The 16854-nt window shown below is 38.3% G+C and overlaps 1 protein-coding gene across 1 annotated transcript in view; it reads left to right on the top strand.

Annotated features, from left to right (window-relative positions):
• Window positions 1-1077: 1077 nt before the first annotated feature.
• cygb2 (cytoglobin 2) overlaps window positions 1078-16854 on the top strand; it is a 31991-nt gene continuing 16214 nt past the window's right edge. Inside the window, exon 1 of the mRNA XM_041786124.1 lies at window positions 1078-1262. Within this exon, the coding sequence (XP_041642058.1) occupies window positions 1078-1262 (185 nt within the window). The remainder of the gene's footprint in view (window positions 1263-16854) is intronic.

Below are 16854 nucleotides of genomic sequence, written 5' to 3'. Positions count from 1 at the left end.
AAGCTCTGATTTTGGTCAATTCTTATATTCTGTCCTTCAATAACTCTAAAACAACAGAAATTCAAGCATATTTTGCATTTTATCTTTCATGAAAGTTTAGATCTAAATTCCCATTAAATACTTTTTATAGGTGCTGTATATGAGTGCATTATAAATGAGGATGCATTTGGCTGACTTGCATATTTTGTGAAATTTCTTTAGCTGTGAGGCTCAGGACTTAAGACACAACTCCAAAACCTTGTGAGCTTCACCTTCTCATTCAAAATACAATTCATTTTATTAATTGCTTAAGCACACTCCTACCACCTCTTTTTACCATCAGCACCACAAAACATCTCCAGAATTATGCTTTATTATAATTCATATGTTTAGAATTGAATCTATTTTAATGTTTCTCCGCACATGCACATTCCTAGTCAATGTTGTGTCAATATGTACCTGTGTAAAGAGACAGGGTGTGTAATTTTGTGTCATAGGGTTGATGTCCCTCTCTCTCTCCCTCCTGTTCTTTACCTTCAGATATGTCCACCTCTCTCTCTCTCTCTCTCTCTCTCTCTCTCTCTCCACCCTGCTCTCATTCCATCAGGCCCCCAAACAACACACACCACAGCCTCCGAGCGGCTCATCTCCTTCACTGGAGCGAGAGGATCAGAGAGAGGGGGAGCAGAGGAGACGGTAGCGCAACAGCAGCATCTCTGACAGGCATCTCCCTCACTGGGGGAGAGAGAGGGAGAAGTAGAAGAAGTGAGGAGAAACCAGAGCAAAACACTGACAGAAATAAGTTTTGAGTTCGACAGAGGACAGTCGAGGGAGAGTTTCTGGGTAAGAGAAAGTGGTGGGTGGCAGTGGGGTCTGGGAGCTTCATTCTCCCTTCTCTTTCCCCAGCTGCAAGAACTGCCTCCCTCTTCTCCTCTCCGCTCCCTCTCCTCCTCCTCCTCTTCCTCCTCTTTTCATCCCGACTCTCCTCTCCCAGCTCCCGCCGTGGGGTCTCAGCTCTCTGTCTCCCTTCCCCCTTCCCTTGCTCCCTACCTCCCCCGAGCTCTGCTGGGAGCCTCTGGGCTGCTGCGCCGCACGAGGATGTCTCGCAGGGAGTCGCCACCTCCACCTCCGCAGATGCTGGGAGTGCGAAGAGGAGACGTGGAGTGTGACGATCGTCCGGAGCGTTCAGAGCCGCTCACCGACGCTGAAAGGGAGATCATCCAGGACACGTGGGGGATCGTCTACAAGAACTGTGAGGACGTGGGGGTGTCTGTGCTCATAAGGTGGGTCTGAGGGAAGCCTTTGTCTCAGGGCATGTAAACTTTAGTATCAGTTTGAGAATCAGTTTAATGATGCATGTGTAAATATGAGGTCAGCCATTCAGTTGATCTGCTAAATGCTGCCTGGTTTGGGATTAGGCTGCTTCACACAAATAGTAATAAATGTAACTGTAACGCTTGAATGTTAGGGTAATGTAGAGTGAGAATCCTTTCAGGGCAGCATATAAAAGCCAGAAAAAATAAAATGAGGTGTATCAGATAAGGGCATCAAATAGCCTAGTAGAGATCTTGTGACATTTTATCAGTTTAACAAAAATTAATATGATGATAGACACACAATCATTTTAATTTAGTACATAGTGATTCCACTTATAGTTACAAATCATTCATTTTCTAAAATGGCATATTCCTGTGAGATCTTTGTCCCCATGTGACACATGGACACAGAAATGCTTCACAGGTACAGCTGGACAGTTTTAGAGTCCTGTGAGTGTTTATGATGAGCCCTCTCACGAACTGAAATAGTGTCTATACCTTTGAACAATGATCCCATTTCTGCATGGCAGCCCTGTTTCACAGCCCTGCCTTATGTCAATGACAATTACAGCCTCAGTTAGAATTGTTCTCATGTGATGCCCACTTTGTACTGTAGGCTCAAAATTGCTTTTCCCATATCGATCAGTACAGTTTCTGAGTTTTACCATTTTGCAGTCAGAGCAAGAATACTGTAGACTAAATCAATCTATGTCATTCATATGCAAGGACAGCAAGTGAGAAATTTCATCTGTGTGAATGAGGCAGAGGTGAGTACTATTGTACTCAGGTACAGTTGATCTGATTAAAATTTACTATAAGACCTATAACATGTCCTGGCTGCAGCTTAGTTACAAATACTAAGATCTCTATGTACGGGTAAGGTGTTTGTTCCCGCAAGGGCTAAGGGTTTTTGACCACAAGAGCACGAGTTGTGTTTCACCTTTAAATGGAAGCTTATGTCGTTTGCTATTATGGACATTGTTTACATCATTGCTTTTGGAAGTTTAATAAAGTGGACTTGTTTTAAACGCATTACTGCCTGGATAATTGGCAGCAAACGGCGCAGGCACACCCTTCAGTTAAAGATGTGTGCAACCTATAGCCTAGGCATGTCAGCCAAGTCACTCCAGGATCTGACAGCTCAGAAGGTCAGTAGTGGACTGATCTCCTTGAACAGTTACAAAATCACAGAGCAGTATATCCCAATTCAGTCTGTTGTTATCTGATGTCACTACCTTCAAGTTAGCAGCCAGCTACAAACTGTGGCATCCCAGTCAATTGAAGTATCAGAACAGGGAGATTTGTGCCAGAAAACAGTACATTTTATTCCCACATTCTGTCTCTCTGCTCTGACCCAGAGCCAGGCAGCTGCGCTCTGAACAGAAGCTTTTTTGTTTTTTTCTAAATTTGACAGGATCTTATTTCTCATGAATGGGCGTGGCTTCAGCTCATTCAACTGACACGCCCACACCACCCTAGAGCAGATTTGACTGCCTCATTTTTTAGGATTTTGAAGCTTAATTTTAATGTTTTCCATGGCTAAAATTTGGCCTGGTGGTTCATAACACAGTTGCCTGTTAAACAGCAAACCTAAAATAAAGATTTTTTTTATCACTTCACAGGGACTTTAAAGTACTAAGTACTAAATAGCTAAAAGGGTTGAATAACTTTCTTTTTTCCAATATTAAATTTTTGATTTGACATGTAATTTTTTTTTTTTTTTTTTTTTTTTTTTTTTTGAGTTACTAAAGTTTTTAAGATCCAAACACAAGCAATTAAACATTACATAATATAACCAACACAATATTGGCTAGATTTAACATAAAGTGTTCTTTCCTTTGGGCTGGGAATATATGCAATATACACATCTCTCTCTCTCTCTCTCTCTCTCTTTCTCTCTCTCTATCTATCTATCTATCTATCTACACATCATTATCAAACTACTATGATCACTGTAGTAAATTTAGAGTTTTTACTAATTTTGATCCAATTGCATATGATATATTGCAAAGAATGATCATTTTAAATAAGAAAAACTTTTTTTAAAGTTTTTTTTTTTTTTGCAAACTATTCTTGAAAAAAAAAAAAGATTTCCTGTTTCCCTGTTGTGTAGAGCATAACAACTCTGCTGCAAAAAATGTTTGAAACTGTTATTTTAAAATGTATTTCTAATTTTATTTATTTATTTATTTATTACCACATTTCAGGTTATAGAAATATCGCAACTTCTGTAATTTACTATAGCAGAAGGACATATTGAGATTTAATCTTTATTTTCTTTAATTTCTTAGCTCTCCTCAGCGACTGAGGAGTTGTACAGTAAAAGACAAACTTTTCCTATGGGAAATTACAACATGAGAATAGAACTCCAACCAAGTTTTTCAGGTAGAGTCATGCTGCTATAAAAAAGTAGAATACAACAGCTGATGTGGGATGTGATGTGGAATCCTCCTCTCTCCATGTGCTACTTTAAGGTCAACTGAAGTGGAAAATGTACATGGATATTGTACCAAAGTAAAAGTACAGTTACTCTGGCTATAACTGAATTAAGTAGAAGTAAAAGTACTGATTTCAAAATGTACTCAAAAAACTACAAGCACCCTCAAAAGTAACTAATTAGAGTAATTTGAGTAAATAGAATTAGTTGCTTTACACCCCTGGAAGGAGGTACCACATGGAGCGACAATTAAAATAAAAGCAGGCCTGTATCCAAACAGGACATAACAGGACTAAGTTTAGACAGAAAAAAAAAATCCAAAATTTAAAAAAAAAATGCAAAAAATGTAACAAACTGTGAGATTAAATACATTTAAGTACAGAATTTCAGAGATTCAACTAAACAGTTTGACAGCCTTAAATCAAACCTATATGGTCAAGTCAAGTCAAACTTTATTTCTTTAGCACATTTCATGCTCAAGGCAACGCAATGTGCTTCACAATCATAGGCAAGTTAAAACAAAAACGAAGGTACAGAAGAAAAGAGAAGGCAGAAAGTCAAATAAGTACAACACACCCATCACACATTCACCACACAGATTAAAGCATGCAAGCACATACCTACAATACACAAGCCAGATTGATAAGTGTCTAAAAAGTTATTTGATGTTAAGTAGTTGATGAGCTGTAAATAGACTGTTTTTTCAAGTATTTTACTGAGAAATGGTAAGTTGGAAATGGGTCTGTGGTTGGCAGTGACTGTTGGATTGAGATTGCTTTTTTTAAGAAGAGGTTTTACTACAGCTGTTTTTAATGATGGAGGAAAAATACCGGACTGAAGGGAGCAGTTGATTATCTGTAGGAGCTGAGGGGCTAAACAGTTAAAAACATTTTTGAAGAATTTAGTAGACGAACTCACTGTATCAAATTTTGACAGTTATAATAATAATAATAATAATAATAATAATAATAATAATAACTTTATTTGTATAGCACTTTTAAAAACATGGGTTTACGAAGTGCTTTGACAAGTGCAAAAGCAAACAGAAAACAAAGCAACAAACCCAAGACAAAGCAACAAACCCAAGTAGACCCAAGTGTAATAGTAGACAGATGCTAACAGGCTGATTTGAAATAAAAAAAGGGAAAAACATTTTCTCCGATTCATCAATTTTGATGATATTTAGGCTGAAAGTTGTATGTAAGTAAGGGTGTGGCTGATGTGACTGACAGGTGAGTTCAATGAAAATGTTTGCTTGGAGGGCTATAGGCTTTTAGCATTTCCAATTTGGCAACTGCCACTTTTTGGCTTCAAAATGCCACTTGCGAATGGCTGGCATCACTACAACGTCCATGTCCTATACAGTCTACAGAACAGATAATTAACCATGTGTGCCACTGCCACAGCAATGATTTGATTATTGCTATCTGGCGTTAAGAGCAGTAGCGTCAGTCAGTGTTTTCGAAGTGAAAGGGGTTAGCGCTGTTGCACAGCAGGAAGGATCCTGGTTTGAATTCTGGTCTGACAGAGCCTTTCTATGTGGAGTTTGCCCACTCTCACCGTGCATGGTTTTCTCCAGGCTCTCTGGCTTCCTCCCACAGACCAAATACAGGCTTGTTAGTTTAGTTGGTGACTCTGAATTGACCTTAGGTGTGAGTGGTTGATGGTGTCTATATGTCAGCTATATAATTGACGATCAGTCCAAGGTGTACCTGCCTCCCACCCAGTGACAGCTGGGATCAGTTCAAGCCCCCCATAACCCTGAACAGGATAGGTGATGTAGAAAATGGAACCTTAAAGTCCATGTAAAGTGAAATAGAAACATTGTGTCTTAACACACTAGATATAGTGGAATATGGTTGCTGCAAACATGTGAAAACACTGAGATCTATGTATGATTGAATTTGGATATAGACTGTTAGAAAATTGTTCACATCTTTCCTGGCTTGGTTTAATTTGGACAGGGCAAATTTATGAGCCCATGACATCATCATGGGGAATTACCTTGCCCCCCTAATGCTACAATAATATAAGATCCCTGAGCAGTCCATCTCAGTACAGTCTGTTTTTAGCTGATGTCACTGTCTTCATTGAGAGTTAACAGGCCGTTACATGCTGTTTTTTTTTGTTCATTGTGAGGTTAATTTTTCAGAATCTAAAAGCCACGGTGACCTACAGGACATTAAAGTATCATAACAGGGGGATTTGTGCCAGAAAACAGTAAATTCAACCCCCAACTTCAGTCTTTTTGCTCTAGCACAGAGTCAGACAACTGTGCTCTGATCTGATGCATTTTCAATTTCAGAGGATGGTATTTCTCCTGAGTGGGCGTGGCTTCAGCTCATTTGACTGAAACACCCACACCATGCTAGAGCAGATTCTACTGCCTCTTTTTTATGATTTCAATGCTTAATTTTACAAACTTAGAGATGTTTATCATGTCCAAAATTTGGGTTTGTGGTTCATAACACAACAACAAACCTAAAATACTGTTTTTTTTATCACCTTACAAGAACTTTAAATGATTAATTTCAACTTTGCATGGACTTTATTTGTAAGAATCTAACTTAACCAGTGAGCAAACACAAGGTGTACCAATGCAAGGGATATGCAACAACTTTCCTATTATTCTATATCAAAATACAATTTGAATAGTTTGGAATTGGACATTAACAACCTTATATCACTAAAAGTTATGACTCCATGGAAAAAAATGAAAAATAAAAAACAGAATGGAACAATGTTAAAAACATACAAATCCCACATTATATTTGAAATTGTACAAAAACATTTTATCAAATGTTGAAAGTTGAAAACTTTTAGAAAAAGTTGGGATAGTGGCATCTGTGCATCAAGCGATTTAAGCATGAACCTCAGGGTGTGGTACTGTGTGGCTGTGCTGTTAAATCTGTGTCACTTGCCTTTAATCACCTTAAGTTAAGGAAATAGTCTACAGCATTTGGATTTTACTTTACCATGATGGAAATAAATACAATGATTGAGCCGACACGTCTTTGTTTAGAATAATTAATGAGTCTATGCATAATAACTGGTCATCAACAAATACCTTCTCATTAAATAGGATTCTCTGTTATAATGAGAAAGAAGGCTACATTTAGGCCACTCACACACATTAACACACATATACACCATGTTCTGTACGCATTCCCTCAACCTCTCACCAACGACTGAGCTGTGACAAGTGTAGGGAAGGAGGGAACATCACATTCTGGTCATTAAAATGCTGGAGAAATACTTCATAGTTCACTTCTTCTCACTCCACGGTGCAACACAAGATGTCTTTAAGGTTCAAATATGTAAAAAAAAAAAAAGAAAAGTGCATTAAGGATTTCTTCAGTGAATGCCTCATTAATTCATCTTATATACTCAGAAATTTTTTTTCTTTTATTTTTCATGGCTCTTGCTCAGCCATTGCTACCCTCCTGAAGTTGTCAAAACACATTCAAAACCATGAAATCTAATGTTTGTACCAAGAGCCTTATCTTCAACAGGCAGTAATTCTCAGTGAAGCGTCTCTGCTAGAAGTGGCAGACAGACTGAGAGTAACATGGCCTGACTGTGTTTTTACAGCTTCTTTTCATGTTTTTTTTTTTTTTATATCAAGGAAAAACACACTTGATTCGTTTGACTGTCCCTAGCTAAATTGTCTCAGCGTTACACACAGAGAGCCCTCAAGGGCTTGTTAAAATCGACTGCCAGATGTAGCCAAGGAGACTGATGCGAGTGAGACAAACGGATTTTCAGTTTTTGGGGGGTGACGATAATCCCCACGGAAGAGTGCAAGGGGCAGGGAGCGAGCGTGTGTATGTGTGTGTTATGCTCTTATCAGTGGATGACAGCAACAAGCTATGGCACTGAAATGTCTCTCACTGTCAGTCTTTTCAAATTTTCTTATGTAGCCTGTCTGTCTTCTCTGTTTTGTTGTATTTTTTCTCGCCTAGTTGAAAAGATCCCATTTCTTGTGTTAGGGACAAACAATAAAGCAGTTGTATCAAAACTGCAAAGCACATAAAATATCAGATACATTATACGGCTTAGAGCTCCTTGTATTGACTGTGTAACAGAAAACACCTTGTGATGTTATGTGCAGAGAGTTGCAGCCACAAATGTTGTCGTTGATTTATTGTTGCTCCATACCATTTGAAAAATTTCAAACCAGGAACAGTCACTGGCTCCGTCAGCCTGCATGTTCAAGAATTCATTATTTCTAACTGAAGGCTTGCGGCTCTTTTGCACAGCCTGTCTGAGTGTGTGACTGCAGCCTCGCTGAACTGCTGCAGCTCCTAGTGTCGTGGTTTTCAAACCAGCTCCATGCCAACCCTCTCTCTTTACATTGAATTCTGTGTATGAAAATTTTTAACAATATTCATTTCATCACAGATTTAGAAACATATTCTGGCAGTTTTGAGCTGAAAAACAGAAAGGCTTCTTTGCATGTCTGTGTTTACCAGTTTGAATGTCAAAACTGTGGTGGAAGCTGAATTGTTCCTGATATTATGTCAACACTGCAATTCACAAATGATTTTCATCACTTTTTTAGGCCAAGAGCTATATAAAATATACGAGGCTCTTAGTCTGTAGTCCTGAGTTTAGCTTAGCAAATTTAATATGGACGTGGTTTCAATAATATCATCAATTGTCAGAAACCAAGTTTTATAGCCCAATGATGGTGGTTGCCATATTGGAAATGTGGAGTCGAGGTAGGCATTATGCATCCCGGTAGAGAGGCGAACAGACAGGCAAGCAATACAACCCCCCCAGCCAGTCAAATGAGCCATGCTCGCAGGCATGCCCCAACACTAGGCCCAGTTACTCTGCACCACGCTGAAGCATGCTTGACATCCCCTCTCCAATCCCTTGCTTGCCTACAACCACACTGATCCAGTCCTAATCAGATCTGGATCTGGATCTGGCATGGATACATCCTCAGGTCATAATATGACACAAAAAGTTACAAGCTGTGTGGTCTCACAGTACCAGAACAACAAAGAAATACACAGACAACATGACAGTAACTTCACAAAGTTTGAGGCCTATGTAGGATTGTTTTGGTCAGATACAGTGTTGTAACACTGCCAATGTTTAAAATGATTATCTAGAGCAGTAGTACTCAACCTTGTTCTACCCAAGAGTCTGCATTTTCTTAGAAATACTTTTGTGGGATGTAAAATACATCCATAGATCATTTGATCCATAGTTGAAATGAAATGAAGCAATGGGTTGGTGGATAATTGTGAGGTTAAATGGGATGCACAGGCCACATAAGATTTTTTGGGTAGTGCCAGAAGAAAAAGATATGTCACTGATAATGAGCATGTTTATTTAATCGGCCTAATGACTTCTAAAAAAATTTAGATTGTGCCGAGTCTGAGCAGGAGTGCATGCTCTGACACTGTCAACATTAGATATGCAAATACTTTTTAAAAATCATGATTAGAAACATAATGTATGTCAGGTTTTTGGGCCACCCTAAAAGATAAAAACAAAAGAGGATCTGTTAAAACATTTTTGAGACTGAAGTTGTATATTTTCAAGCCAACAAATTCAGAGTTTCTGAGTTTGAAAAGTTTTAAATTTCTGTGAAAAAAACTCACAATTTTTGAGTCTAACACCTTATAGCTTTTTACACTAGAAGCTCAAAATGTCAAGGTTTCAGAGTCATGAATTTACAACATTGCAATAAGTGGTTGGATAACCCCAGTTTACAGAAATGTCTCTTCCAAGCCCATACGATAATAATTAAGTGATAATTCTTGGCTAGAATCACAACAATTTCCTTACTGATCAGTCCCAGTAAAAAGTATAATTTGATAAGGCTCTCAGCTACAGTACTATTACATGGAAAACAGCTTCATCTGGTATGATCTTCTTCCACACAACTGGCTATTTCAGACTATATACCTAAGCACGCTTGACATCCTCTCCCCATTCCCTTACTTGCCTGCATCCACATTGCTCCAAGCAATTTCTCTAGAATTAACAGTTCCTCTTTGTTCCTTTACTTTTTATGGTAGCCCTACTATGCTGTTGTAAAAATAGACAGTGCATCTATAGATATTTGGTAAGAACAGGTGTTTGCAGGTTAGGATTTTATCAATGAAAACAATCAAAATTGATGTTTAATTAAGGGGGGCCCCAAGGAAGAAAGGTTTGGAACCACTGATCTAACCTGTATTCAAAGTCATATGCAATGGCTGCCTCCAATGCAGATTAACTTGGATGTGGTTCTAGCTTAGCGTCAGTTTTACCAGGACCGAACCCGAGTCTGTGTGAGACAAAGAATAAAAACAAGGTCAGATGGGAAAGATTTTTTCACTCTTCTGCTGACCTGCTTCGGCATAAGTTTGTGAGAGTTACAGGGGTAAAGGGTAAGTTGTTGTGTGAGTGGGTATGCACAATGGCTGCTATTGGAGTGATTAGCTTGGACTTAGCCAGTGCAGCAGTTTTGTCAGAAATGCACTGAATTTAAACAAAACCAGGGCAGAGAGCAACACTGAAAGCTTTTCATGACAGATAGGATGTTTTTGCTCTTCTCCTGATCTGCTTCAGCATGGGTTTGTGATTTTTATGGGTGGGGTTTGCCGGTGTATCCTATGGCTGCTGATGAGGTAGCTATTAGCTTGGATGTAGCTGTAGGAACGCGACAGTTTAATTGTAACTGGACCACGTTTCTTTTTTTTTAAAACAAGAGCAAATAGCCACACCAAAAGCTTGTCTCAGCAGAGAGGACACTCTTGCATGTCTCCTGACATCTCCTGGGCTTCGCATCAGTGTTAATCACTGAGAAGCTCTTCCATTAACAATCTACAGCAACGGTGACCTGCTAGATCAAGAGAACTGCATACTTACAATGTTATTTTTGCCTTGTCACTCTGGTTGGCCGTTGTGAATGTGACAGACAGAACGTTCCTCCAATTACCTTCCAAAAATTTTTTGAAAAGCCCTGCCCTTCCAAAAACACTTCATCTCACACCAGATGAATGTGAAATACATCCATGCAATGGAGATATGAAACAGTCTATCTGGCGTGACAGGTTACCACCGATTTAGAGGAATGGTTGTATTGAGTATACGCCACATGCAGGTCGTGCACTTGTGCTTGTGTATGTGCATGAGCAGTCATACCATGCCAAAACCCTGATCTTCAAACCGTACTAGGGGCAAGGAAGTGCACCATGCCTTAGCCCTGTATGCAGCACTCACACTTGTCAAACAAACTAGACTTTGGGGCTCAAGAGTGCAGATTGTCGGGGGGGGGTTTACCTTACGTGTGCATAACTCTTATCATTAATACGATCACAGAGACAGGATTTTATATATTATATTCAGACCAAAACCTTTTATTGAATTAGGCTGTTTAAATGTTTATTTCTGCTGTAAAAATAAGCATTTTAATATAGGTGCCAACAGGCCCTAATGTGGTTTAGTAGCCAGCCTCAAGTTGACACTTGAGGGACTGCACTTTTTTTGCACTTCCTAGTTTCATTTTTCATCATCAGAGGTTTCTGCTTAGCTAGAGTCTGGTGAAAGGGGGAGGCACCTAGCCTGATTTTGTCTTAAAGAAACAAAATTAATCCACAAGCATCTTTACAGCTCAGTATTCAACATGCAAAATTTTTTTATCACTTATTTTAAAGCTGAAATTGAGATATTCCTTAAAAGGGAACACTGTATTTCTTGACTGGGGCAAATTAACTGTTCAGCTGCCTTTTTCTTTGACATCACACTTGGGGATGGAAGTTCTGCTGTTGTTGTGCCACTTACTGTGTTCAGGTTGAAAATCTTATAAACAAAGGAAGTCTGACAAAAAAGTAATTTCTTGATTCATTCGTTTTCTTGATTTATCAGCCAGAGAAAAGACAATGTAAGTTAAAATTCTAAGAGTCTGGGCCATATTTCAAAAGAAAATAATGAAAAAATCATCCATAGCTGGACAAAAGCTTAAGATAGAGCTCAAATATGAGGTTTACTGTTTGCTAGGGCTACACAATACAGATAAAATGCATCAAATACAAACAAAAGAAAGATAAAAGCTGGAAATAGGTAACATTAGCAAGAATAGGACTCTAACACAATTTTCAGTTAGGGATTGATCACTGTGTATGTTTGCTGTTCGAACTTATCTGCTTGTGCTGCTAGGTTTTCAGATAAGTCAGCTCTTAAGTCAGTTTTGAAATAACAATTTGTTATATTCCCTTTGTTTAATGACTGCATCAAAATGCTTCTTTATGCTCCCCATTATAGACATAATCGATCTGTGCATTTTAAACCAGCGGCTCTAAAGCTTTCTCCTTGGAGCTTCACTGTTGACACTTAAAGTTAGGAGCAATATTGTCAGACAACTTTGGGTGGACATTAAAATGAATGAGGTCACTGTCTCACACAGACCTCCACAACCCTTTGTGTTCCTGTTCTGCAGTGATATGTCGTTTGTGAATGAGCCGGTACAAAGAGCTGACTCTTTTACCTGAACCATAAGATCTGAATCCCATTTTGAGAGCCGTTTCATATTCTTATTAACAATATTCCATAATCTGGGCGCACATATTTTGTCAAGTGGTTTAAGGTGCTACCCATATATGTGGACTGCCTGGGTTTGAAACCGGCCTGTGGCCCTTTACCGCATGTCTCTCCAACTCTCTTCCCTGTTTCCGAGTCTATCCACTGTCCTTCCTCTATCTAATAGGCATGAAAAGGCCCAAAAATAAATCTTTATATATATATATATATATATACACACACACACACATATATATATATATCTATATATATCTATATATATATATATATATATATATATATATTCATTCTATATTTTGTATGTGTCTTTGTGTAATTTGATTAATTAGTAGGGATGATCTATTCTCCATACTGTTCCACCACAGGCACACCATGCGTGAGGGACACCATCTTAATGGTGCAACAATGTTTCATATCAGGTGTGTCAAACAGCCCAGCCAGTGAGCAGATTTCATCTAAACCACAGTATATTTTATGGGACAGCACATTTCGAAAAAATACTACATTACATTTTCATTAATCAAAAAATTAAGCATAATTAAGAGTAAAATACCAGCACAAATATCAATAGTATGTCATGACATTGCTAAATTTAGCAGGTTAAATGAAACCAAACTGGTACCCAAATGAAGAACCGCTTAGGAGCTGACAGAGATGGCTCTTCTTGCTTAGCTGAGCCGAATGACCCAGATCACTAAAAAGAGCCATAATTCCCATTGCTACTGCTCTGTACTTCTCTGCCCAGCCTTGCTCCTGTAGTTTTCTGTCTCTGTGCCCAGGTGAACTTACCACAACTCACTCCTATCTGGAGGATGACACCAGAGTTAAAATGTCAGCTGGTAATCACTGTGAATAACTTCCTCGGCTCTGTTTGCTTTTCTCTTAACCACACTGCAGTAAAACATTTACCACAAACCTCAGAGCTTTTTAAATCCTTTTTCATTTTGTGGTTCATGTTCTCTGTCTGTGCCTTTGCTAGTTGGTTATAACTTCGTGATTACACAAATGAATTAGGTAAATTCATGAAACTATAAACGCTCTAAAAGTCAAAAGTGAAACTTTCCTATTTGTACGTCTTATCACAAAAATACAACAGAACAAAATGACAAAGTGTTTGGCCTTTATCACACCGCCGAGTTCTTAATTATGACTAAAATGAATAATTATCTATTGATGGGCTAATCTATTTGACAAATTGTTTCAGCACTTTGAATGGCATTTCATGTGATGCAGAAAGAGTGTGATTATCAACAGTTGGCTGGCAGTTCCTCAGTTACCCAACATAACCTGAGGCTGACTGGGTCACAGTCATGCACAAAATCCCCCATGAAAACACTGATTTGCATTTTGATGTCAATCCATCTGCCTGCATGCACAGAGAGAAGAAACAGTGACAATAGCCTCACTTAATCTCACCAATGCGTACAAATGCAATTGCACCTAAGACAGTTATCCGTGGGCTACAGCAGAACAGTGCGTATGGCAGCTTTGTGAGAACAATCATACCCTACACACTTTGACTTCAGTAGTGGCAGCGTTAATAGAAGGATTCAAGCACATTTTCACCAAGCTAAAGGTAATTAAGAGTGGCAATGAAAAAGAGTTTTGTGGTAGAGGCCCTTGATTAATTTAAGGTACTTCATGTTGTTTTTACAAGAGAACGCTCAAATAGGATTGTTTTTTTGGAAATGCATTGTTATGTTTGTTGAAATAGGCATCAGTGACATAATAGCAGGGCTTTTAGGTACACACACACACACATCCTGACAATATGCAGCACATGGCCTTTATTTAACAAAGAGAGAGAATTCATTAACCAAAGTGGCCCTTGTTTCATGACAGGTTTAACAAATAAATAATGTATGCTCAATCTGATAAATGGATATTTAAAAACAAAAATAAAATGCAAACAAAAACACTGATTCACAGATTGTTAGCTATTATCAAATCACGACACAAAGATAAAGGAAGAAAATAAAAATAGTTGAGCTGTTATACCTAGAACATTGACAAACATTTACGATAAATAGATTTCATTCAGGAACAATCATGTCATATATTTAAGTATTTTATTGCAAAATGTGTATACAGTTCTGCTCAAAAGTTGGTTTCAAGCTACATGGTTTGGTTTTACAGGACTTTATATGGAGCGCGTGGCTGCAAACCCCCATATGGATAGATGCATTTATGACAATGCATAATTGATACAATAAAATTAATTCAAAAGCAATTAATACAGAGTTGCATGAATCTGAATATGAGGGTGAAACAAGATTTATGCCATAAAGGAGGAGGCTGCGGTGGAGGAGGTAAAGCTTTGGCAGCAGCATGGTGCATCAGCATTAATGCAAGCAGGGATTAGTGAGAAGTACATCATATTTAAACACACTACTGTGTTGAGAGAAAGAGCTGTGATTGGTTGTGGGAGCTGGGAGGCAGTAACTGGGATCAGCTGGCTGTCAGCTGATCACAGCTGGGTGTATACCGTATCCTGCATGAACCGACGCTAAGCTTCATCCAGGGTTATAATAGTTTTGGATTTTTCATTAGTTCTTATTTTTATTTTGTTTTCACTTTCTTACTTCAATCTCAGTTCAGTTTTAGTTAGATTTTACTGCTGATTTGTTAGTTTATTTTTTATTTTTTATTTTTTTGCAAAAATGCTTCATTTCAGTTTAGGTTTTATCAGTTTAAGAGTTAGTTTTTTTTCAGAGACATGTCAGGGCTGAGTGAACTTCATTCATTTCAAGAACATATTCAAACAGGCCACTCTTCACTTTTCATTTTATTGTTTAAAGATGATGTTTGAATACAACTCCAGACATAAAACTGCCACTGTATGAAGTCTTAACCAACCAATTCAGGCAATTTTACTCTCCCCAGACTTGAGTGTCGGTGCCAGTCAAAGACTAAAACTAAGGATATTTTGTCTCTATTTTTATTCTATTTTAGTTAGTTTTGTAAGCGCAATATAAAGTTTTAGTTTTAGTTTTTTTTGGTAAAGCTTAGTTTGGATTTAGTTTCAGTTAACTAAAATGAATTTTGAATTTTAGTTTTAGTTATTTAGCTAGTTTTAGTTAACTATAATCCTATAAACACTGGCTTCATCAAACAAAAATTGTTGTAACTCTAGGGGACAAGGCCACCATTACAGCAGTTAAAGAAATTTGGGTTTAAGTGTCTGGCCAATATGCGAATTCGGGAGATGGGCATCAAACCCCTGACCATCCTGTTTAAAGATGACAGATTCTACCCTCTGAGTCACAATGCAATCAGCCTAATGGTTGTAGATCAAGTCTTTCGCTACTTTTCTATCACAACTCTCAAGTTACTGGTCAGAGTGTGAAAAACCTGGACCTCAGGTTGGGAGCCAGTGCCCTAGATCAGGATTGTTCAAACTTTTTCCACTGAGGGCTACATACAGAAAGGGTGGAGGGGTCACTTTCATACACCTCACACTGAGGATATTAAAGTTAGTGAAACAAAGCCCTGCCTCTGGAACGCTACTGGTGCTGCTTTTTGCTGCTGTAATCAGTAAATGTGTTATAAATCAAGATATTGTTTTGGTTGCCAATGTTTTCCGTTTACGTTGCTATCTAAGTTTATTCATGAAACAGTCTACGTCCTCTGCTAGGTTATTAAATGTAACAAAGAATATCAAAGACAGACTTGATTTTAAAATCTTAAAGCATTTCTGTGTAACCACTGAAAAAACAACCCTAGAAGCTATGTCATTGTTTGATGATACCCAGGATCATGAAAGTCATTTTGATAATTATCTAGACAGCATGACCATATTTACAAATATCAATCAATTCAGCAATCATCCGAACATTATGTAAGATTGCTGGTTCACCAAATCAGGGATTTTATGGTCAATATCTGGCAGTCATTGATAACTTGGTATGGCTTCATCTGTTTTTATTTCCTCAAAAAGATGTCCTTGAAGTTCAGAGAGTTACAGACCGAAGGTCGTCCATGGTACTCAAAACAATTATGTAACTTCTTCTCATTTAATTGAAGTGAAATTAACAGCCTCCTCTAATGTTGATGCTTTGGCTTTGATGACCTCATTTAAATGCATAGACAGGTGCAATGGGCTCAGAGCTCTCTAGAGGGCTAAACACCAGAGCTCCTCTCACACAGCGACAAAGTCTCTTTCAGCATGCCTCCACAGGCATGTAGAGGAACACTTCTGTTGTATGATATAATTCAAACAGCCGTGGATGTTCACTATATGTCTAACATACATCCATAAGATGAATTCTAACACTGTTTCTAAATGACCTGAAACTTGGTATTGTATCTGTGTTGTCATACTTGTGTTGTGTATCTGTATTCATGTGTAATTCTTTTGCCACTTTGCAAAGAATTACACATAAATACCAATACTACACGTTTTATTAGTGGATATATCTCTCTGAATTAGGGGTTAATGTTTAGCCCTGTAACAAGTGATGATCTTCTGTATCCTGTATGAAAGTCTCATATTTTCCATCCCAAACACCCATAGAACCTCCACATCCTCATATTACAGAAAGGGCAAACCACATCCTGTGCTGGCACAAGGCGTAAATCACG

The sequence above is a fragment of the Cheilinus undulatus genome, linkage group 4 (genome assembly GCF_018320785.1).
Source record: "Cheilinus undulatus linkage group 4, ASM1832078v1, whole genome shotgun sequence".
Lineage (NCBI taxonomy): Eukaryota > Metazoa > Chordata > Actinopteri > Labriformes > Labridae > Cheilinus > Cheilinus undulatus.
This window is presented reverse-complemented; position numbering and strand designations above follow the sequence as displayed.